Source organism: Globicephala melas, chromosome 2 (assembly GCF_963455315.2).
Source record: "Globicephala melas chromosome 2, mGloMel1.2, whole genome shotgun sequence".
Taxonomy (NCBI): Eukaryota; Metazoa; Chordata; class Mammalia; order Artiodactyla; family Delphinidae; genus Globicephala; species Globicephala melas.
The window spans coordinates 56,035,657-56,059,768 of record NC_083315.2 but is presented as its reverse complement, the minus strand read 5'-3'; the positions used below and the strand labels follow the sequence as shown (position 1 = coordinate 56,059,768).

The window sequence follows — 24,112 nt, the reverse complement described above, 5'->3', positions numbered from 1 at the left end:
GTAGCAACAAGCACACCCAGGATTCAGATGTTCACTTCTAATACCATTTTCAAACAAAAGGAACTAGGGATGCTTGGAGAAATGGCTGATTCTAGGACTGGGGCCAGAAATATTACAAGTCTGGAGAATCTCGTAGTGCTAGAAAGAATGCAGGTGCTCAAAGACAACCCACAAGGGAGGGTATCAAAGCAACACAGGAGCCAACTGAAAGAGCTCCCAATGACCAAAGCTGGAAGAATATGGGCAATAAAATAAAGTCAGGGGATTAGATCCCAAAGTAGAAAGTAAATGTCCATGAATCTACACTGACATAAATGACTGAATACATAAATAAATGTGGGAAGAGACATGAATCTCCCAAGAAGAATAATTTGAGATAATTTATGTAAAGACTTTAAGGAGTATTTAAAATGTATGTAAATATTTTAGTAGATAGAGTGTAACTCCCCACTCCTTCAATGTGAGCTGCACATTTTGCCATCCTTCCAAAGACCACAGGACAGTGAGGGAGGTACAAAAGAGGAACTTCAGGGTACTTCCCTGGTGGTCCAGTGGTTAAGACTCCACACTTCCACTGCAGGGAGCATGGGTTTGATCCCTGGTCAGGGAAGTAAGATGCTGCATGCTGCGTGGCATGGCCCAAAATTAATATAAAATAAAATTAAAGGATACCTATACTATCTCTGACATATATCAGTTCACAATTTAAAAAAAAAGAGGAACTTCACAAAGGAGAAATCTGACAAACACTACATCAACACAATTGATCAAGGTCAACATGAGCAGTGATAAGTCATGTTAACAGTATGTACCCTTGAGATGATGTGATGAGAATGGCACTTTACCTCTGTGGTCTTCCTCCCCAAAACCCACAACCTCAGTCTAATACTGAGTAAACATCTGATAAACCCAAACTGAAGGACTTTCTACAAAATACCTGACAGGTACTCCTCAAAACTATCAAGATTATCAATAAACCGGCATGGCTGAGAATCTATCACAGCCAAGAGGAGCCCAAGGAGACATGATATCTAATGTGATGTGGTGTCCTGGATGGGATCCTGGAACAGAAAGATAGTGGGCAAAAACTAAGAAAATCTGAATAAAGTGGGGTCTTTAGTTAATAATAACGTATTCATATTCTTTCTCTAGTTGGAAAAATATAACATACTGATGTTAGATGTTAACAATAGTGGATCCTGGGTATCGGGTATACAAGAATTCTCTGTACATCTCCACAGCTTTTTTGGTAAAGCTAAAATTATTCTAAAAATAAAAATTTATTCAGAACAAAAACATGACACTTGCTGTAGGCTTTTTATAAGGCACACTTGATAAGGTTAAGATAGTTTTCTTCAAACCTAGGTTTGTTGTTTATCTTTTAGTCCTGAATGAGCATTGGATTTTACACAACACATTGAATTTTATTATGTCACTATATTTTGTTGACATGATATTTTTTATTAGCCTGTTAATGTGGTGATGAGTATTTTGCCTTCGTGGGATAAATTCTCTGTAGCATGCCATGCTGTTTAATAGCATTTTACCCACATTAGAACTTCTTTCAAAATTGGAGTCAATCCTCTCCAACCCTGCCACTGCTTTATCAACTAAGTTTATGCAACATTCTAAATCCTTTGTTGTCATTTCAACAATCTTCACAGCATCTTCACCAGGAGTAGCTTCCATCTCAAGAAACCACTTTCTTTGCTCATTCATAAGAAGCAACTCCTCATCCATTAAAGTTTTATCATGATATTGCAGCAATTCAGTCACATCTTCAGGCTCAACTTCTAAGTCTAGTTCTCTTTCTAAGTAATCTGCAGTTACTTCCCCCACTGAAGACTTGAACCCCTCAAAGTCATTCGTCAGAGATGGAATCAACTTCTGCCAAATTTTTGTTAATGTTGTTATTTAGACCTATTCCCATGAATCACAAGTGTTCTTAATAGCATCTAGAATGGTGAATCCTTTCTAGAAGGTTTCAATTTACTTTGTCCAGATCCATCAGAGGAATCACTATCTATGGTAGCTGCAGCCTTGCAAAATGTATTTCTTCAATAATGACATTAAAGTTGAAAGTACTCTTTGATTCATGGGCCACAGAATGAATGTTGTGTTAGCAGGCATGAAAACAACATTAATCTCACTGTCCAGCTCCATCAGAGCTCTTGGGTGATTAGGTGCCTTGTCAATGAGCAGTAACATTTTGAAAGGGATTTTTTTTTTTTTTTCTGATCAGTATGTCTCAACGGAGGGCTTAAAATATTCAGTAAACCATGTTGTAAACAGATGTGTTGTCATCCAGGCTTTGTTGTTTTATTGAGAGCATAGGAAGAGCAGATTTAACATAATTCTTAGGGCCCTAGGATTTTCAGAATGGCAAATGGCATTGGCTTCAACTTCAAGTTACCAGCTGCATTAGCCCCTAACAAGACAGTCAGCCTGTTCTTTGAAGCTTGGAAGCCAGGCATTGAGTTCTCCTCTCCAGCTATGAAAGTCCTGGATGGCATCTTCTTCCAACAGAATGCTGTTTCATCTACATTGAAAATCTTCTGTATAGTGTAGCCACCTTCATTGATTGTCTTAGCAAGATCTTCTGGATAACTTGCTGCAGCTTCTACATCAGCACTTGCTGCTTCACCTTGTACCTCTGTTATGGAGATGGCTTCTTTCCCTAAACCTCATGAACCAACTTCTGCTAGCTTCAGACATTTCTTCTGCAGCTTCCTCATTTCTCTCAGCCTTCACAAAATTGAAGAGAGTTAGGGTCTTCCTCTGGGTTAGACTTTGGCTTAATGGAATGTTGTGGCTCATTTTATATTCTATACAGACCACTAAAACTTCATATCAGTAAGAAGGCTGTTTCACGTTCTTATCATCCATGTGTTGACTGGAGTAGCACTTTCAATTTCCTTCAAGAACTTTTCTTTTGAATTCACAACTTGGCTAACTGTTTGGTGCAAGAGTTCTAGTTATCGGCCTATCTTGGTTTTCGACATGTCTTCCTCACTATGCTTAATCATTTTTAGCGTTTGATTAAAATGAGATACGTACAATTCTTCCTTTCACTTGAGCACTCAGAGGCCACTGGAGGGTATTAATTGGCCTAATTTCAATACTGTTGTGTCTCGGTGAGTAGGGAGGCCCTAGGAGAGGGAGAGAGACAGGGGAACAGCCAGTCAGTGGAGCAGTCAGAACACACAACCTTTACTGATTAAGTCTGCCATTTTATATGGGTGTGGTCTGTGGTGTCCCAGAACAACTATAATAGTAACGTCAAAGATCAGCCATTGATCACCATAAAGAACATAATTTTAATGGAAAAGTTTGAAATATGAGAACTACCAAAATGTGACCCAGAGGCATGAAGTGAGCAAATTGGAAAAATGACGTCAATAAACTTGCTCACTACAGAGTTGCTGCAAACCTTCACTTTGTAAAAAAACATCATATCTGTGAAGTGCAATAAAACGAGGTCTGCTTGTATAGCCAACCTCACAGACCTACTTATCGGCACAGCACAGACTGGAATTTATTTTCCACACTTACATTGGCTCTAAATTGTCAACTGAGTGAGTGGATTATTCTTGTTGCTGCTCCAGGCACCTAGCAGAGAACAGGGCATAAACCAATACAGACGGTCCCCAATTTAAGGTGGTTCAACCTATGATTTTTTGACATCATGATGCTGTGAAAACAATATGCATTCAGAAGAAACTGTACTTCAAAGTTGGCATTTTTATCTTTTCCCAAGCTAGCAATATGTGGTACCATACTCTCGTGATGCTGGGCAGCAACTGTGAGCACAGACCCCAGTCAGCCACGTGATCACGATAAGGATAAACAACTGATACCACCATTCTGTTTTTTACTTTCAGTACAGTGTCACAATAAGTTACATGAGATATTCAACACTTCATTATAAAGTGCTTTGTCTTAGATGATTTTGCCCAACTGTAGACTGATGCACGGCTTCTGAGCACATTCAAGGTAGGCAAGGTTAAGCTTTGATGTTTGGTAGGTTAGGTTGTATTCAGTGCATTTTCGACTTAAAATATTTTCAACTTATGATGGGTTTATCAAGATGTAACCCTGTTGTAAGTCAAGGTAGATCTGTACTTACTGACCTGTCGTCCCACTGGAAAATGCTTTAATTTGAGGTTTCTGATATTATGGGGTACAAGGGAGGCAAGGAAGTAGTTATACTTTCAGAAACGTGATCCCCATGACCATATGCACATATATGAAGTCCCTTGGCCCCTCTGGGCTCATATACCTCTAGGATGGAAGGCACGGCTTGAAGGTACCTTCAGGAAATGTGTAGAAGAGTGGGTGCTGCATTCACAGGACCAGTGGAGGTGGTGTGCCAGTGGGAATCTTCCGACTGATGCTTCTTATGTCTCCTCTATTCTGTTGTTGGGTTTTATTTTCCTTGTCTGACTCCTTTTTTGCCAGTGGCCAATACTGTGTAGTTCATTCCTTCACCATATGCCAGCTCTGTGTGTATCCAGACGGCCCCAGATGGTGTGGAACTCAGGAGCCAGATGAAGTGATGAGCATGCCTGTCTGCTCACCAGGAATCCCTACTCTGGTGTTCCCGTCTCCCGGCAAACCCCTCCTTTGAGGCAAGCCCAGGTCAGCAGTCACCTCTTCTATGAACCCTTCTCCAGAAAGAATGAATCCTTCCTTCTTCTAGGATCCTGTTGCAGTTATCAAAGCCTATACGGATTATTTATTTATATGTGCATCAGTTAACAGGTGTGAATTTGCTACAGGACACTTCATTGCAAGGCTGACATAATTCTTTGTTTTTCCATATCAAATAACTGCCTTGGTTGCCCTTTACTGCTGCTGGGGTAAATTCAAGGGCAGTCACATTTTGGTAAGCCTTTCCCTAGTTTTTGGCGCCATCCAGGAATCCTGGGCCTTATGCAGTTCAGAGATGTGGGCATTGCCTCTGCTGGTCCACAGTGATCTCAGATCCTGGTGGAGCTCAGATTCTCTGGGGCCTGATGAAAGAGAGCTGCAGAACCCCCTAAGTGGGCACAGGGAACCCCTCTGCACTCAGCCTTCTGCAACATGCTTGCTGAGAGCAAAGGGGATAGTGTCTACACATCACTTTTGAAGGCCCTCGTCAGCATTCTCTCTCCCATCCTCTTCCAGAACCATGGCCCCTCCTCAATATCTAGGATGTAACTAAGCCCCTGACCCCTTTGACTGGTGTCTGCTCTGAGCTTCCTCTTGGCAATTAATTCTCTCGGCCTCAGAAAAAAAAACAATGCCTAGATCACACCAAGTTTTGACTGTCCTTCTGGCAAGCCGTGGGGAGTTAACTTTTCAACATTTTCAATCGCCTTTAAAAGAGAACGAGATATAAAGAGGATATACACTGGGAATTCCATCACACACTTTTGCAGAGTCTCCTCCCTGTAGAACGCCTCCCTGGCGGACTTCGCCTCTCCTCTTGGCATCTCCAGAACTGGCTGAGAAGCAGGCTGGTGATGCCCAGCAAATGGATGCTGAAAGAACATCCACGACCGGCGGGAGGTAGGAGGGGCCTGTCTCAGGTCTGTCTCGTCTCCTTGGAGGGAGTCGCGAACCTGTGGGAGCCCGGTTCCCGGGCGCTGCACCCCGCCCCGGCGGGGGGTAGGAAGGGCCCTGGAGAACCGGACCCTTGAGGGTCCCGGCGTTCTCCCACCGACCCGGCGCAGCTTCTGAGAGCGTCAGCGAGCGGAGTGGGGACAAAGGACATAAGGGACCGGCAGAGCCCAGCCTTGGACAGCCTCTGGAGCGCGGGGACCGCTTGGTGGAGACAGAGGCGGGGCGCACCTCCCCGGGAGCGCTCGGGCTACTGTCCCCCACTGCGGCCGCCTAGGAGCCCGAGGGCCGGCGGGCGCGGTGGTGGGCCAGAAGGGACGGGTGGGAGGGGCGCGGGGGGGCGGGGGCGGGGCTCGTCACGTGGAGAGGCGCGCGGGGGTGGCCGGGGCGGGGGCGCGCGCTCGGCTCTTTAAAGGCGCGCGAGCCGAACCGCGAGAAGCGGCTCTGCGGCCGCAGGCGCAGGCCCGGGCCGACTTCCGAGACGCGCAGCTCCAGCCCCAAAATGCGCCGCTTACTGTGCCTGGTGCTGGCCGCGTCGCTCCTGCACGGTAAAGCCGCTGGTCTCCCCGCCCTCCACTCTTCGTCCGCGGAATCCCGGGCGCATCCCGGGTGGCTTGGGGCGCCCCGCGCCGGGCCCGGGTTTGGGGGTTCGCTCCCGCCGGGGACGGCGGGGGTCGCTGTCGGCGGTGACGGGGGAAGGCGAGCCTTGCGCGTCTGGGCTGCGCTGCTTGGGCGGCCGGGGGTGCGGGCAGGGTGCGCGGGGCGCATCCCCTCTGGCCTTCCTTGAGCAGCCCGCCCGGTTCTTCTCTCCTCTCCTGAAGTGTCCCTGCAAGGCGAGTTCCAGAGGAAGCTCTACAAGGACCTGGTCAAGAACTACAATCCTTTGGAGAGGCCCGTGGCCAACGACTCGCAGCCGCTCACCGTCTACTTTTCTCTGAGCCTTCTGCAGATCATGGACGTGGTGAGTCCCGGCCCGGCCCTGCCCGCCGCCGCGTGCCTCGGTTTCCCCGGTCGCCTGGGAGGAGCCTGGCGCGCGCCCCGGCCACCTGTGCGCGGGTACTTCAGACCCGCCTTGCCCTCGGTTTAGAAACTCAGGACGAAAGTGTCTCCGTCCCGAGCCGGGAATCCTCAAGAACAGGTCTGAATGATCACGTATTAGTACCCCTTATGGTATAAGTATTGGCATGCAGTCCGACATTTGGAGTCAATTTAGACATTTCTAGGCTTTTCTGCTGCCCGTGGTATGCACCTTCTCTGGGTAGAGGCCTGGCCCTGGGCTTTGCAGCTGGTTCATCTGTCCAGGCAAAGGGCCAACTCTGAGCATTTAGACCCCCTCCCCAATTCCAGTAATGGGCATTCTTTGCCTTCCTGGTGAGGGTAGTGCGGGTCGTCTTGCTTTGAGGATGAGCAAAGCTCCGCCGCCGGGATACACTCGTCTGCTCCTTCAGGCAGCTGCTTTCAGCCCCACGGGCTTGCGCACTTCAATTGGCAGATCTGTGTAATATCTGGGTAAGTTTGTTCTTTCGCTCTTCTAGACTGCTTTGGATATTCGGTTGTCACATATTAAATATGGATATTGGATATTCAGTTGGCACATCCTCATACGATATAAATATTTTACAAAAGTGTTTAAGTCATTATAAATGGATTTCAGTGTCTAGCTTGTACAAGGCATTCATTGGACTGTGCTCTGGAGAAGTGTACAGGTGTGACGCTGTTTCAGGGAGGGAAGAATGTGGTAGGAAGGGAGTGTGAGAATAGCTACAATAGGTAGAAAGTGCTAAGAGCCTCCAGAGGTGTGCAGATTAGAGGTGGAAAAAGACAGGTAAGATTTCATAGTCCTGAAAATAAAGAGTGCCCGTTCTCTTACACTGATGTATGTTGCATCACTTAACCTAGTTAAATTGCTGTGATGAATGGCTTGCTTTCCCACATGACACCTGTGTTAAATATGTACTTCCTTCTACAGATAGACCCTATGCTTCAAAATATTGAACGTGCGTGCGATGACGTGGGCAGGTTATCACAGAGGAGAGCTGTAAAGGCAGACAAGTGCTGTCTCGTGGGTTACCAGGGCAAAAATTCCTGTTTACAGAGCTTGGGCTTCAGGAAAGGGGAAAGGATGGAGATACGGGGTTAGGGGAAGAGGGGCTGGGAAAGCTGCCCCGGTGTTAAGCGGAGCCGTGGTGGAGAAATGGAGTTACAGGGGCTTTGGAGCAGCACAGGCCTGCGGCATTTGGGGAGGCAAGTGCTTTATGGAGCAGCTTCTCTATTACTTCAGAGAGCTCAGGATTTGTGCTTGGGACCTTTGGTAGGTTCTGGCTCTGCTCGTTTCTGGCTGGTTGTTCTGAGGAAAGTTTCTTAAACATTCTGAGTCTGTATTTTCCAGTTAATACATTGTTCTCACTGTGGATCTAGCCGGGAATGCATTTGACTTCCCAGCCCAGCAATCCTGTGAGCTCATGGAGTGGCCTTGAGCAAATTACTTTACCTTTCTAAGCCTTGTTTCCTCATGTGTAAAATGAGAATAATAATACTCACTTCACAGGGTTTTGAGAGGATTAAATAAGAGAAAGTGCTTGCCACACACTGGTGATTCACCGAAGGTTTGCTTGATCTTCATTATGTAGCTACTCAACTCAAGGGTTGGGATGTCAGTGCCTAGAAAGGTCTTGCCCAAGGTTGGTCTCTTGCCCAGGGTTGCTCATTGGTTAGAGGCAGGGCTGTGTGGAACATCCACATTTGCCTTGCAAGCCCTTTGCATCTCCTGCCTCCTTTAGAATCTGTAACTTCTTTTGCAGAAAGAAGTCAGCTTAATTTATTTAAACTGCCTGAGTGTAACTGACTGAATGTAACTATCCTGAGATCCTGGGTGAAAAGGAAGTCTCTCTATTAGAAATAATGAAATATGCAAACATTTGTATTCCAGCAGGACTCGGCTCTGTCTGGTTTTGAAGCAGAGCCAGGGCTTTCCAGCCAGACTCTTGAGACCCTGGACAGAGATACAGTGACTCATAAGTGATTCATGTGGCAGAGCCCTAACTGTTGTCAGGTTCTGTTTACAAATTTTGTTCCAGGGGTCCTTTGCCCATTCTGACTGGGCTGTTCTAGAGAACATTTTTTCTCCCAAATCTTGTTATTGTTGCCCTTTCTGCCAGCAGAGATTTCCTGGTGGGAGTAATAGGGAGATAATGTGTGATTCTACATATCTTATTTTCATGGAAGATCATTTACCTGTTTATCAACTTATTCCACACACACTTATTGAAGGACTTGTGGACGTTGCTAGGTTCTGGGAACTTATACCTGGTTAAGGGATTATTTCTACTTCTAGAATTCACAGTCTATCTAGGGAGACTGACGTGTAAATCCAAGATTACATCACGTGTAATTGAACACAAATGTCTGTAAAGTGGTACAGACACACATAGTAGGAAATATTTACTTCCAGCCAGGATGGCTAGGAATTAGATTTCTAAAGGTGAGTAGAAGTTTGCCAGTTGGAGAAAATAAGAAAGGCTTTCCAGGTGAGACGAACAGGGTGAGGAAAGATGAGAGTGGGGTGAGGACAGCACACCCTCAACAAGGTGTGTTCTGTGGAACACTGGCTCCCAGTTGATCTTCGCTGCGGGTTTTGCTGAAAAACTTTTCAGAAACTTGAATGTGCTATGTGTATTGAGAATGTTTTAAAGGAGGGATATCATACTAACAAAACTACTAACTTTCTCTTAGGTACCCTTTTGTAAGAATGATGTTCTAGAAACACACCTTGCAAGGATGGGGTTATCTTTTGGTGGGAGGCCTGAGGTGAGTTCATACTGTAGACAGAAGAGGTGTTGAATGTGAGGTGTGTCAAGTGGCTCTGCAGAGTTTACATTTTGCCCTGGACTCTCGCCTGGGTATCTCCCAGGACATGAGGCGGAGGTGGTGGTGTGCTAGAGGATTTGTGAAGCTGCAAGACCAGCTTGCCATTGCATATTTTCCTAGAAATGGAAACAGTCCAAACCATTATATTTGTATTCAATCCAACAAGTATGAATTATAGACTAGAATGAAAAAACTGTGCATAAATTTCTAAAGACAAAGCCTGTGTTTTTAGAGGGATAGTTTTACCAGGCCCCCTTGGTGAGGCACGAGGTGAAGCATGGGAAGGGGTGGTGGATTTTTAATCAAGAGGAGGGATGTTACTAGATCTGTGTTTAGATTGAGGATGCTAAGGGCAGTGTATGTGTGGGACAGATTAAAGAGAAGAGAAAGTGTAGGCAAAGGATGAAGAGGTCGAAACTAGAACGGTCACTGTGGGAATGTGGAGACGTGGACAGATTCCAGAGGCATTTTGGGTATACTATCTATGATATATAACTGTGTATGTGAACTTCATGTAGGTATATAGATAAGTTTATTGAGTGAAAGTACCTAAATGCATACTCTGACTTATGGTGATTATTAATTTACCTCATGGGCTTGTATCTGGGCTGGGAATGAGATAATACCTAAGAAATCATTTTGAAGTGATGCAAGTGTAAGGTTCTTAAACTACCAACAGTTTCCATAATATTTCTCCTTTGTGCATGCCATTTAGTCATTCACCTGTACACATATATCTGAAGGCTATTCCGAGTGTTTATTTGCATAAAATAAATGTGTACAGTTATGAAAGCATGGCCAGAAGGCAAGGTATTTAAAATGAATAATAGGAATCAACACAATATTATACGGAAATGTATAACATATAATGATGCATGGATGATTTTTGTTCTTTTGTACATTTGGGATTGCAGAGTCAACTTTTTAGAAGCTTTAGTCACAAGACAGCAGAACAAAGTGGTTGTGCATTTGGGGTTTGCTACTGCAGAGGGCAGGCATGGGTGTGGAGCCCAGTGTCTGAGGGCTTGTGTGTTATCTGAAATCCCTTGGCCTCTGCTCTGGTTTGTCAGACTTATGATTTTATATTTACTGTTCACTATGTAAAATCCTACAACTCTAACTTAATATTACCAAATATTTGCTGTAAAAATTGCACACCTTGAAGACAGTTTATGAAGAAAACCCAAGGTGCAGTTATGTAATTATCCTAATAATGTTTTTATAAATGGTATTTCTTACAGCTACAGATATGTGTTTTGTGCAAGAAATCAAATTAAACAAAAAAAGGACTGCAGGGGGGAAAATCACCCAAATCACCATCACTCAAGGCCTTCTGGTGCAGTTCAGGCTGTCTTTTCTCTGTGTTTTGGGATGTTTAGAGAAATATTTAAAAATTGAAATAGCATAACACCATTATGGTGCCTTAAACAATATTAGCAGGCATTACTTTTAAAGTGACGTAAATAGGCCAAGTAATAAACTGAGTTTTAAAACAAAATTGTGTTCTTTCCCCACTATTACATAACTCTCACTATCACTGCATATTCAATCCCTGTTCCTATTTTTATTTTAGAAATCTCTCACAAAGTATTTATTGAAATGATTCATGATGTTACTTCTAAACCTGGATGCTTTTAAGTTTTATCCCAGATTTTGTATGTGAAAAATCACAGAGATAATTTGAAGATCTTGACACTACCTCCCTCTAGTTTTATGTTTGCTTCTGACCAACACACAGGCTGTAGCTACCAGCAAGCACAAATCACCTTAATCCAGTTAGTGACTGAGTAGAGGAGGACCTGGACTTCCGTTCCTGGGAGGGCTGGTTAGTTTCTGAATTTTGCATATATGTTTTAGGGTGTGCAAATAGAGAATTTAGCAGGGTCTTTCTTCTTTTCTGTGGACCCTGCACCCCTATTTGTCCTGCTAGCTGTTGAGTCTGCCAAGATCTGTTTAAACTTTTGGCATTGTAGGCGTTGCTTTAGAAATCATCACATGGCTCTGGAAAAATGGCCCCAGATCCTGTTATTTTCCTAAACTTCCCTTTTCTGGACCTTGGCCCTGCTGTTCATCATTGCCCTGCTAGTTATCTGGTGCCTTCATGCACATGATCATTGCATTTTTCTAATTATTCTCACCGGAGGGCTGGTGAGAACTACCTTGTTCATCATTGCTGGTAGCAGAACTGAAATTCTAAATTAAAACTTGCTTACCATGCACCTTTGTAATTGATCCAGATTTATTAAGGTAGAAATCATATCCGTCTTAAACCTCTTTATGGCTCTGGAACATAAACGTACAAAATTCTTTTAGCTTTATAGGCTGGGGATTATGGGCACTTTTGATAAAGGAAGCTCTCTTGTAAATGTTGCCTTTCAAGTCTACCCCTGAAGATATTCCCCAGAGGCTCAGTTCTCTCAGAGCTCCTGATTCATCCTTGACATGCTGTTAAAGGAAGAGAAGTGGTCTTGTCATGGAGAGATGCCAGTGAAAATCTCTGCTCCCTTATTGATTTATCAGGATTAGGTAGTGTTTTACTTCTTAGAGAAGACGAAAGTAATTTGGAACTTTCTGATTCCCATGCTCTTTATTTCAGTGATTTCCTTATTCCCACTCTACATTAGCTATAAACTGTTTTAGCAAAAAGAGCCCTCAAAGTAAAAACCAAAACCATTGTAAAAAAGTTTGCATGTGCACATTTATTTGTATATAAACACACACACACACACACACACACACACACACCCCTATGACTCTTATCTCTCCTTTTTGAATATGTTTTTGGATATCATAAGACATCACATAATATGCTTAAGTTTCCAAGAGAAAAAGCTAGAAGTTACAGCAAAAGCCATGGAGTCATAGCTCCCAGAGAGCCAAATAATTGGCTGAAACTAACATGAAATTAAGTAAGGAATTGTTTAAAATCCTGCAGGGGAGGAGGCTGTGGGAGAGGCCTGGACACAGGGCTGACTCCATGCTCTGAGTCAGGTAGTCAGGTAGTAGAAGGAGGAGCTGACCCATCCCCCCTTGTGTGTGTGTGTCTGAGCAAGAATAAATGTGTTTGTTTTATTTTGTGGAGAGAAGGCAAGTGGTCAGGTTGAGTTCCAGGTGTTTTGAAACGTCAGAATCGTAAAATGGTTTTCTACTCTACTGCAGCCGTCTTTAGAAGCTCACACATACAGTGTGTCATATGGAGGGGCTCAGATTAAGCAGATTAATCCGAGGCTGCTCACTGATTGATTAAACTCAAATTGATAACATTTACAATTGAAATCACTGTTCTGGAAACATTCTTTTATTCACTGTTTTTTCTTAAGATGTTTTATTGACATTTGCAGTAACCTTTAATATGCTGGCTAGCTCTTAGGCAGATTTCATTTTTGAAGTCATCTTCAACTTTGAATTGCAGTGTAATATGTATCCACCGTGTAGCACAATATCAAAACCAACTTGGTGAATTATCACAGTGAACCCAGGCAGGTAACCACCACCCAGGACGTCTCTTCCCCCCTTTTTTCCCACTGGAAAACCATTAACATGAAATCAAGTGCAAGGGTTTAGTTTTGCCCTTCTCCAGAACTTTATACAAGTGGAATCACACAGCACACAATATGTATTCTTTTGTTTTCTTTTACTCACTTTTATTTTTGTGAGAGTCACCCAAGTTCTTGCCTGTTGCTGCAGTTTATTCATTTTTATCAAGTGGATATAACATGATTTGTTATTCTGTTGATGGAGATTTAAGTTGTTTCTAGCTTTTGTCTTATGAAGGACACTGCCATGAATATTCTAATTGCTCATGTCTTTTGATGCACATGTATTTGTATTTCTATCACGTATGTATATATAGAGGAGGGCACTAGCCAGGCCATAGGATGCCATATCTTTAACTTTTCCAGATGAAGCCAAACCCTTTTCAAAATGATTATACCAATTAACATTCTCACCAGCAGCGTCTGAAAAATTCTTCTTGTTCTACATAATCACCCACACTTTGGATTTTAGTCTTTTAAATTTACCATTCTGGTGGGTGGGGAGTGATACTTCCTTGTGATTTTAATTAGCAGTTTCCTGATTACCAATAAAGTCGAGGACATTTTCATTTGTTAATTTTCCACTTGGATATCATCTTCTCTTACAAAGTGTTACAAAGTGTTTATTCATATCTCTTGCCTATTTTTATCTTTGTGTGTGTTGTGTGTGTGTGTGTGTGTGGTTTTGTTTTTTCCTTATTGGTATTTGTATGAGTTTTTCTGTATTATGGACATTAGCCCTTTGTAAAATATTTTTGCAAGTATTTTCTTTGACTCTTTGGCTGGTCTTTTCACTCTTCATGTTCTTTCCCTCTTTTGTAAACTTTTAATTGAAGTAGAATATGCTTACAGATAAATGGTATCTTTTGATGAACAGAAATTCTTAATTGCCTAATTTTGTAATTCGTTTCTTCTATGTTTAGGGCTTATGTTATCTTTAGAAAGTCCTACCCTTCCTCAAGCTCATGAAGATACTTTCCTATATATTTGCTTTTACAGGCTTTTTGTTGTTGTTGTTTTACCTTCACGTGGAAATCTCAACTGATGATTATTTTGTTTTTCAAGGATAATTTAAGGGTTGTTAGTGTAATGACTGCACAATTGGTGAACTTTCTTACATTTAGACATTGTATTATCCACTGTGTCTACCCCCAAACGGACATTTCAGTTATTTAGCATGTGCATAATACGGAGAAAATGTAGGGGCTATGCCATTTTTAATATGACACAAATGAACCTATCTACAAAACAGAAAGAGACTCACAGACATAGAAAACAGACTTGTGGTTGCCAAGGAGGGGGGTAGGGGAGGGATGGATTGGGAGTTTGGGGTTAGCAGATGCAAAGTAGTAAAAATGAATAAAGCAGGGATTACAAACTATAGCCCACAGATTAAAAATCTGCCCACTGCCTGTTTTTGTAAATAAAGTCTTACTGGAACACACACACACAAATAAATGTCAGCAGGGCACACACAGCATTTACAGAGCCAACAGTAAAGGATTTCTGAAAAGTCCTGGGCCCTCTCCACATTTCCCATTGCTGACCATTTCCCAAAGACCTTCAGCTGCCTCTGTTTCTGATTATGACTCCTATTTTAATACTCTGTTTATAGTCCTCTTCCTGGATTGATCAACTTTACCCATTTTCTGTGAATTCCTGTTATGACAGATATGAACTTGGCTCATTCACAGCTCTCCGCACCTCCTCTCTTAACCTCTGTTCTCACTTCTTCCACTGCTCACTTTCGCATCTTCAGAAGGGCAAAACGGGTTAAGGGCATCAACAGGATGGTGACAGATGGAAATTAACCTTCTGGTGGTGAGCATGCTGCAGTGTGTACAGAAGTTGAAATGTAATGTATAGGTCAAACTTATATGATGTTATAAACCAATATTGTGATATCAATTATATGTGAAATCTAAAATATGACACAAACATATCTAGAACGAGAAACAGACTCGCAGACATAGGTTGCTAAGGGGAAGAGGGGTTGGCAGAGGGATAGATTGGGAATTTGGGATTAGCAGATGCAAACTATTACATATAGAATGGATAAATAACAAGGTCCTACTGTATAGCACAGGGAGCTATATTCAATATCCTGTGATAAACCATATGGAAAAGAATATGAAAAAGAATGTATATGTATAACTGAATCACTTTGTTGTATAGCAGAAACTAATACAACATTGTAAATCAACTCTACTTCAATAAAATAAATTTTAAAAAGTTACCTCAATAAAAAATTAAGAGTAATCTTAACTATATCTACAAACTAACTTGGTGAAAAATAAAAAAAAACAGTCTTAAAGCTTCTTGTTATTTCTGTCACCCGGAATTCAGTTTTCCTTTTCTGTAATCACTCCCGTTCTGTCCCTACTTCTCTCGAAGTCCTTCCATCTCCATGTTGGTAACATGTACGTTCCATTCTTTAGCCATATTTAATTTCTTTGTAATTTAAAGTTGGCTTGATTCAACTTAAAAAGAAAAAAAAAAGCAGCCCTCACGATTCTGTGACAGTGTAAGCACTGTTCTCTGCAAAACCATTTTTCTAAGCCCCTGTTTCCTTCTGTGTGGGTTTAGTGCTGTGGCTTCCATGCCATTCAGTTGAGTGTTCCTGTTGTCAGCTGATCTGGGGTCAAGCTGAGACGCTCTCCCTTTTTATCTTCTTCACCAAACCTTATTGTACCTTCCTTTCCCGATGTCTTTGGTCACGCTGTCCGTCCTCTGTGTCTTCCTTTTGCTGTTCCCTCTGTCCTTTGTACATTTGCCCCTCTTTCTCTGAGGATACCGCTTGGAGGGTTGTCCTTTCCTTCTTTATTTTTGTAGTTCATTTGTTTTAAACCAAACAATGTTATTTCTTCTAGGGTAGGGTTACTTTTCTTCCTTTCTTTTAATTTTGCTTATTTGTCTTTCTGTTTATTTTTACTATTTGTTTGGCAAGACTTCCTAAAGTGCCTTCTGATTCTTAGTATTCTCTTCCTGTTTTTAAATTGGGAACAGAAACATTGATAGAAGTGCTATATCAGATGGGGGCTGTTACATTTTTGAGGACCCTAAATGCTCAAGGACTGAATGCTTTGCTTCAAGGCACCTCTTTTTTTTAATAGATCTTTATTGGCGTATAATTGCTTCATATTACTGTGTTAGTTTCTCTTCTTCGTTAGCTTCTTTGTTCCCTAATTCAGGGCTGTCCAATAGAAATGTAATATCAGCTCCAGATGTGATTTTAGATTTTCTGGTGGTCACATTTAAAAAGGAAAATGGTGCAGGGAACATTAATTTTAATAAGTATCTTACTTAGCCTAGTATTCCTAAATTATTAAAGTTGCAATGGGTAGCAAACGTAAAAAATATTAATGAGATAGTTAATGCTTTTAGGGGAGGGCAGAGCTAAGCTGTGGAAATCCTGTGTGTTAGGCTCACAGCACTGGCCACACATCCACGACTCGAGCCACGTTTTGGAGTGGCTACCATATTGTACTGTACAGCGCTCACTGATCAGATCAGTTTGTTTGAGTTTTCACTCCGTGGAGTGAGGAGAAACCTGGTTGCTCATTATTGTCAGAAGGGAGTTGACAAAGCTTTCTCTGAATTCACCTGTGACAGCTCCACTCCATACGCCCTGCCCTCCTCCAGACTCAGGGCACTTCTGAACTCTATGGGTTTCTACATGGCAGACCTGCTACCTCCATCCTGAAGCCCCCTCCCCAGTGTTCAGCACAGGACTTCCTTCATCTGCTTTTGCAGTTACCAAACCTCCGTCTGTGTGTGTGTTCTCTTCTTGTAGTGTATTGAAATACCTTGTCTTTTTATGGCCCCATTCCCATTCTCTTTGTTTTGGGAAGTTCATACCTGTCGACTGAAAAAAATGCACAAGCTAAAAGTTGAGAATTATGTTTTATTTGGTGGACAGGACTGAGGACTTAGGCCCGGGAGGCAGCCTCTCAGGTAGCTCTGAGCGACGTCTCGTCTCTGAAGAGGGAAGGGAGGAGCCAGGGTATATGGGAGTTTTTGCAACAAAGACCAAGTGGTCAGAACATCAGAAGATTACTGTTAATTAAAGAAAACCAGACATCTCAAGTTAAGGAATTCAGTGCTTTTCTATGTATGGGAAGATGCGAGAGTCTGGGCTCACTGAAATCATTCCTTTGATATGCACCTCAGCTCTCTGGGGCCAGTATCCTGTGCTTTCTCATCCTGAGTCCCCTCAGGGTGCATGTTTGGGGGTGGCTGCAGTGACCGACTGCTTGATGGCGGGCATCCTGTTTTCCATCCCACGTTCCCTCAGGGCTCGCCACCCAGGGAGGCTGTAATATGATGGCTTGATGGCTGCAACATCCTCTGTTTCCTGATCTGGCAGGCAACATGTTTTCATTGACATACTGTTTCCCTTCTTTATTTTAATTTGAGTGGTCTTGGGGGGAAAGGGGAAATAGATCAGTATAAGCTGACATCTTAAGCTAGAAACTTAAAGGATACTCTTATCAGCAAATAAGCAAATGGGCAAAATATATGTTATTTTCTCTTTTTGATTAATTATTTGATTCACAAATCCATGTCAGTATTTCTGCAATATCATTTTGATATATTTTTTTAAATTTCTGAGATATACATTTTAAAGTAAGAACTAGAATTATGACCTATAACATTATACCAAAACATATAAGATTTTTAGAGAATTCATGTGATGTCTGAAACATTTATATTAACATATTTCCATACAAATTACCCAAGGAAAGTTTAGTATTAGTTTTTTTATTTGTTTGCTTTTTTATACTGCAGGTTCTTATTAGTCATCAGTTTTATACACATTAGGGTATACATGTCAATCCCAATTGCCCAATTCAGCACACTACCATCCCCACCCCACCGCGGTTTTCCCCCCTTGGTGTCCATATGTGTGTTCTCTACATCTGTGTCTCAACTTCTGCCCTGCAAACCAGTTCATCTGTATCATTTTTCTAGGTTCCACACACATGCGTTAATATACAATATTTGTTTTTTCTCTTTCTCACTTACTTCACTTTGTATGACAGTCTCTAGATCCATCCACGTCTCAACAAATGACTCAATTTCGTTCCTTTTTATGGCTGAGTAATATTCCATTGTATATATGTACCATATCTTCTTTATCCATTCATCTGTTGATGGGCATTTAGGTTGCTTCCGTGACCTCGCTATTGTAAATAGTGCTGCAGTGAAGATCCGGGTGCATGTATGTTTTTGAATTATGGCTTTCTCTGGGTATATGCCCAGTAGTGGGATTGCTGGATCATATGGTAATTCTATTTTTAGTTTTTTAAGGAACCTCCATTCTGTTCTTCATAGTGGCTGTATCAATTTACATTCCCACCAACCCTCTCCAGCATTTGTTGTTTGTAGATTTTCTGATGATGCCCATTCTAACTGGTGTGAGGTGATACCTCATTATAGTTTTGATTTCCATTTCTCTAGTAATTAGTGATGTTGAGCAGCTTTTCATGTGTTTCTTGGCCATCTGTATGTCTTCTTTGGAGAAATGTCTATTTAGGTCTTCTGCCCATTTTTGGATTGGGTTGTTTCTTTAATATTGAGCTGCATGAGCTGTTTATATATTTTGGAGATTAATCCTTTGTCCGTTGATTTGTTTGCAAATATTTTCTCCCATTCTGAGGGCTGTCTTTTCATCTTGTTTATGGTTTCCTTTGCTGAGTAAAAGCTTTGAAGTTTCATTAGGTCCCATTTGTTTATTTTTATTTTTATTTCCATTACTCTAGGAGTTGGATCAAAAAAGATCTTGCTGTGATTTATATCAAAGAGTGTTCTTCCTATGTTTTCCTCTAAGAGTTTTATAGTGTCCAGTCTTACATTTAGGTCTCAAATCCATTTTGAGTTTATTTTGGTGTATGGTGTTAGGGAGTGTTCTAATTTCATTCTTCTACATGTAGCTGTCCAGTTTTCCCAGCACCACTTATTGAAGAGACTGTCTTTTCGCCATTGTATATCTTTGTTTCCTTTGTCATAGATTAGTTGACCATAGGTGTGTGGGTTTATCTCTGGGCTTTCTATCTTGTTCCATTGATCTATGTTTCTGTTTTTGTGCCAGTACCATATTGTCTTGATTACTGTAGCTTTGTAGTATAGTCTGCAGTCGGGGAGTCTGATTCCTCCAGCTCCGTTTTTTTCCCTCAAGACTGCTTTGGCTATTCCTGGTCTTTTGTGTCTCCATACAAATTTTAAGGTGATTTGTGGTAGTTCTGTAAAAAATGCCATTGGTAATTTGATAGGGATGGCATTGAATCTGCAGATTGCTTTGGGTAGTATAGTCATTTTCACAATATTGATTCTTCCAATCCAAGAACATGGTATATCTCTCCATCTGTTTGTATCATCTTTAATTTCTTTCATCAGCGTCTTATAGTTTTCTGCATACAGGTCTTTTGTCACCCTAGGTAGGTTTATTCCTAGGTATTTTATTCTTTTTGTTGCAATGGTAAATGGGAGTGTTCCCTTAATTTCCCTTTCATTTTTCATCATTAGTGAATAGGAATGTAAGAGATTTCAGTGCATTAATTTTGTATCCTGCAACTTTACCAAATTCATTGATTAGCTCTAGTAGTTTTCTGGTGGCATTTTTAGGATTCTCTATGTATAGTATCATGTCATCTGCAAACAGTGACAGTTTTACTTCTTCTTTTCCGATTTGTATTCCTTTTATTTCTTTATCTTCTCTGATTGCCGTGGCTAGGACTTCCAAAACTATGTTGAATAATAGTGGTGAGAGTGGACATCCTTATCTTGTTCCTCATCTTAGAGGAAATGCTTTTAGTTTTTCACCTTTGAGAATGAAGTTTGCTGTGGGTTTGTCGTATATGGCCTTTATTATGTTGAGGTAGGTTCCCTCTATGCCCACCTTCTGGAGAGTTTTTATCATAAATGGGTGTTGAATTTTGTCAAAAGCTTTTTCTGCATCTATTGAGATGATCATATGGTTTTTATTCTTCAATTTGTTAATATGGTGTATCACATTGATTTGCGTATATTGAAGAATCCTTGCATCCCTGGGATAAATCCCACTTGATCATGGTGTATGATCCTTTTAATGTGTTGTTGGATTCTGTTTGCTAGTATTTTGTTGAGGATTTTTGCATGTATATTCATCAGTGATATTGGTCTGTAATTTTCTTTTTTTGTAGTATCTTTGTCTGGTTTTGGTATCAGGGTGATGCTGGCCTCATAAAATGAGTTAGGGGTGTTCCTTCCTCTGCAATTTTTTTGGAGGAGTTTGAGAAGGGTGGGTGTTAGCTCTTCTCTAAATGTTTGATAGAATTCACCCATGAAGCCATCTAGTCTTGGACTTTTGTTTGTTGGAAGATTTTTAAACCCAGTTTCAATTTCATTACTTGTGATTGTTCTGTTCATATTTGTTTCTTCCTGGTTCAGTCTTGGGAGGTTATACCTTTCTAAGAATTTGTCCATTTCTTCCAGGTTGTCCATTTTATTGGCATAGAGTTGCTTGTAGTAGTCTCTTAGGATGCTTGTATTTCTGCAGTGTCTGTTGTAACTTCTCCTTTTTCATTTCTAAGTTTATTGATTTGAGTCCTTTCCCTCTTTTTCTTGATGATAAACAATTTTGTTTATCTTCTCAAACAACCGGCTTTTAGTTTTATTGATCTTTGCTATTGTGTTCTTTGTTTCTATTTCATTTATTTCTGCTCTGATCTTTATAATTTCTTTCCTTCTGCTAACTTTCGGTTTTGTTTGTTCTTCTTTCTCTAGGTCCTTTAGGTGTAAGGTTAGATTGTTTACTTGAGTTTTTTCTTGTTTCTTGAGGTAGGCTTGTATAGCCACAAACTTGCTTCTTAGAACTGCCCTTGCTGCATTCCATAGGTTTTGGATAGTCATGTTTTCATTGTCATTTGTCTCTAGGTATTTTTTGATTTCCTCTTTGATTTCTTCAGTGATCTTTTGGTTATTTAGTAATGTATTGTTTAGCCTCTATGTGTTTGTGTTTTTTACGTTTTTTTCCCTGTAATTTATTTCTAATCTCATAGCATTGTGGTCAGAAAAGATGCTTGATATGATTTCAATTTTCTTAAATTTACTGAGGCTGGATTTGTGACCCAAGATGTGATCTATCCTGGAGAATGTTCCATGCGCATTTGAGAAGAAAGAATCCTCTGCTGTTTTTGGATGGAATGTCTTATAAATATCAATTAAATCTATCTGGTCTATTGTGTCATTTAAAGCTTCTGTTTCCTTATTTATTTTCATTTTGGATGATCTGTCCATTGGTGTAAGTGAGGTGTTAAAGTCCCCCAATATTATTGTGTTACTGTTTGTTTCCTCTTTTATAGGTGTTAGCAGTTGCCTTATGTATTGAGGTGTTCCTATGTTGGGTGCATATATATTTATAATAGTTATATCTTCTTCTTGGATTGATCCCTTGATCATTATGTAGTGTCCTTCTTGTGTCTTGTAACATTCTTTATTTTTAAGTCTATTTTATCTGATATGGGTATAGCTAGTCCATCTTTCTTTTGATTTCCACTTGCATGGAATTTCTTTTTCCATCCCCTGACTTTCAGTCTGTATGTGTTCCTAGGTCTGAAGTGGGTCTCTTGTAGACAGCATATATATGGGTCTTGTTTTTGTATCCATTCAGTAAGCCTGTGTCTTTTGGTTGGATCATTTAATCCATTCACGTTTAAGCTGATTATCGATATGTATGTTTCTATTACCATTTTCTTAATTGTTTTGGGTTTATTTTTGTAGGTCCTTTTCTTCTCTTGTGTTTCCCACTTAGAGAAGTTCCTTTAGCATTTGTTGTAGAGCTGGTTTGGTGGTGCTGAATTCTCTTAGCTTTTGCTTGTCTGTAAAGCTTTTGATTTCTCTATCCAATCTGATGAGATCCTTTCTGGGTAGAGTAATCTTGGTTGTAGGTTCTTCCCTTTCATCACTTTAAGTAGATCATGCCACTCCCTTCTGGCTTGTAGAGTTTCTGCTGAGAAATCTGTTGTTAACCTTACGGGAGTTCCCTTGTATGTTATTTGCTGTTTTTCCCTTGCTGCATTCAATATTTTTTCTTTGCCTTTAATTTTTGCCAGTTTGATTACTATGTGTCTCGGCATGTTTTTCCTTTGGTTTATCCTTATGGGACTCGCTGCGCTTTCTGGACTTGGGTGGCTATTTCTTTTCCCATGTTAGGGAAGTTTTGGACTATAATCTCTTCAGATATTTTCTCTGGTCCTTTCTCTCTCTATTCTCCTTCTGGGACCCCTGTAATGCGAATGTTCTTAAGTTTAATGTTGTCCCAGAGGTCTCTTAGGCTGTCTTCATTTCTTTTCATTCTTTTTTCTTTATTCTGTTCTGCAGCAGTGAATTCCACCATATTGTCTTCCAGGTCACTTATCCATTCTTCTGCCTCAGTTATTCTGCTATTGATTCCTTCTAGTGTATTTTTCATTTCAGTTATTGTATTGTTCCTCTCTGTTTGTTTGTTCTTTAATTCTTCTAGGTCTTTGTTAAACATTTCTTGCATCTTCTCGGTCTTCGCTTCCATTCTTTTTCCAAGGTCCTGGAATATAGTCACTATCATTATTCTGAATTCTTTTTCTGGAAGGTTGCCTATCTCCACTTCATTTAGTTGTTTTTCTGGGGTTTTATCTTGTTCCTTCATCTGGTACATAGCCCTCTGCCTTTTCATCTTGTCTGTTTTTCTGTGGATGGGTTTTTTTTTCCACAGCCTGCAGGATTGTAGTTCTTCTTGCTTCTGCTGTTTGCCCTCTGGTGGATGAGGCTATCTAAGAGGCTTGTGTAAGTTTCCTGATGGGAGGGACTGGTGGTGGGTAGAGCTGACTGTTGCTCTGGTGGGCAGAGCTCAGTAAAACTTTAATCCACTTGACTGTTGATGGGTGGGGCTGGGTTCCCTCCCTGTTGGTTTTTTGGACTGAGGCAAGCCAACACTGGAGCCTACCTGGCCGCTTTTGTGGGGCTAATGACAGACTCTGGAACGGCTCACGCCAAGGAGTACTTCCCAGAACTTCTGCTGCCCCGACTTGTCCCCATGGTGAGCCATGACCCCCCTCCTGCCTCTGCAGGAGACCCTCCAACACTAGCAGGTAGGTCTGGTTCAGTCTCCTATGGGGTCACTGCTCCTTCCCGAGTCCCGATGCGCACACTACTTTGTGTGTGCTCTCCAAGAGTGGAGTCTCTGTTTCCCCCAGTCCTGTCGAAGTCCTGCAATCAATTCCCAGTAGGCCTCAACGTCTGATTCTCTAGGAATTCCTCCTCCCGTTGCCGGTCCCCCAGGTTGGGAAGCCTGACGTGTGGCTCTGAACTTTTACTTCAGTGGGTGGACTTCTGTGGTATGAATGTTCTCCAGTGTGTGAGTCACCCACCCAGCAGTTATGGGATTTGATTTTGCTGTGATTGCGCCTCTCCTACTGTCTCATTGTGCCTGCTCCTTTGTCTTTGGATGTGAGGTATCTTTTTTGGTGAGTTCCAGTGTCTTCCTGTCGATGATTGTCCAGCAGCTAGTTGTGATTCTGGTGTTCTCGCAAGAGGGAGTGAGAGCACGTCCTTCTACTCTGCCATCTTGGTTCCTCCCCCTCTCATTTTGATATTTAATGGGTTCCTTCAAACTGATAGTTTGGAGAAGACTTGGGCAAAATTGTGTCTGTCATTTTCTTAAATCAGTGCAGTTCCTTGGAAAGGTGTATGAGCGTGTCCTTCAAATGGTTTTTAGTGAATTGAATATATGCCTACAAGGTATTATCTAAAAAAAAATACAATTAGAAGTTGTAGTGTCCTAGTCCATGGCTACACCTTTGACTTAATCAAGAATGAGCATTTTACATACTTCTTACATTTATGATTTATTTAAATGTAAATGAATGTTTCCTTCAATGTAGCCCCTGTAGAAGGAGATGCAGTTATTCTAAGAAAGCTATTAAAATATCAAATAGTTTCGGACTCCTGTTAGGATTAAAGCCTGATTATTTGAAAATTTTTGGTAGAGATATTCTTCTTTTCAGAATGAGTTTATTTATTAGGACTGGCAGGTGTACCTCAAAGCAGGGTCTCATGATGGATGTTGATGGCTCACAAATGAGATGGAGATG

The 24,112-nt window shown here is 41.3% G+C and overlaps 1 protein-coding gene across 5 annotated transcripts in view; it reads left to right on the top strand.

The window, feature by feature from the left end:
• The first annotated feature begins 5,490 nt into the window (after positions 1 to 5,490).
• CHRNA7 (cholinergic receptor nicotinic alpha 7 subunit) overlaps positions 5,491 to 24,112 on the top strand; it is a 122,095-nt gene continuing 103,473 nt past the window's right edge. Inside the window, exons 1-2 of one of the 5 annotated variants that reach the window (XM_060293928.1) lie at positions 5,491 to 5,550; positions 6,423 to 6,562. In XM_060293928.1, coding sequence (XP_060149911.1) covers positions 5,505 to 5,550; positions 6,423 to 6,562 — 186 coding nt within the window. In that variant the 5' untranslated portion in view covers positions 5,491 to 5,504. Of the gene's footprint in view, positions 5,551 to 6,000; positions 6,150 to 6,352; positions 6,563 to 7,009; positions 7,111 to 9,364; positions 9,409 to 24,112 lie in introns of those variants that run through there. The other 4 variants (XM_030874848.2, XM_060293931.1, XM_060293930.1 and 1 more) reach the window with 4 other exon arrangements.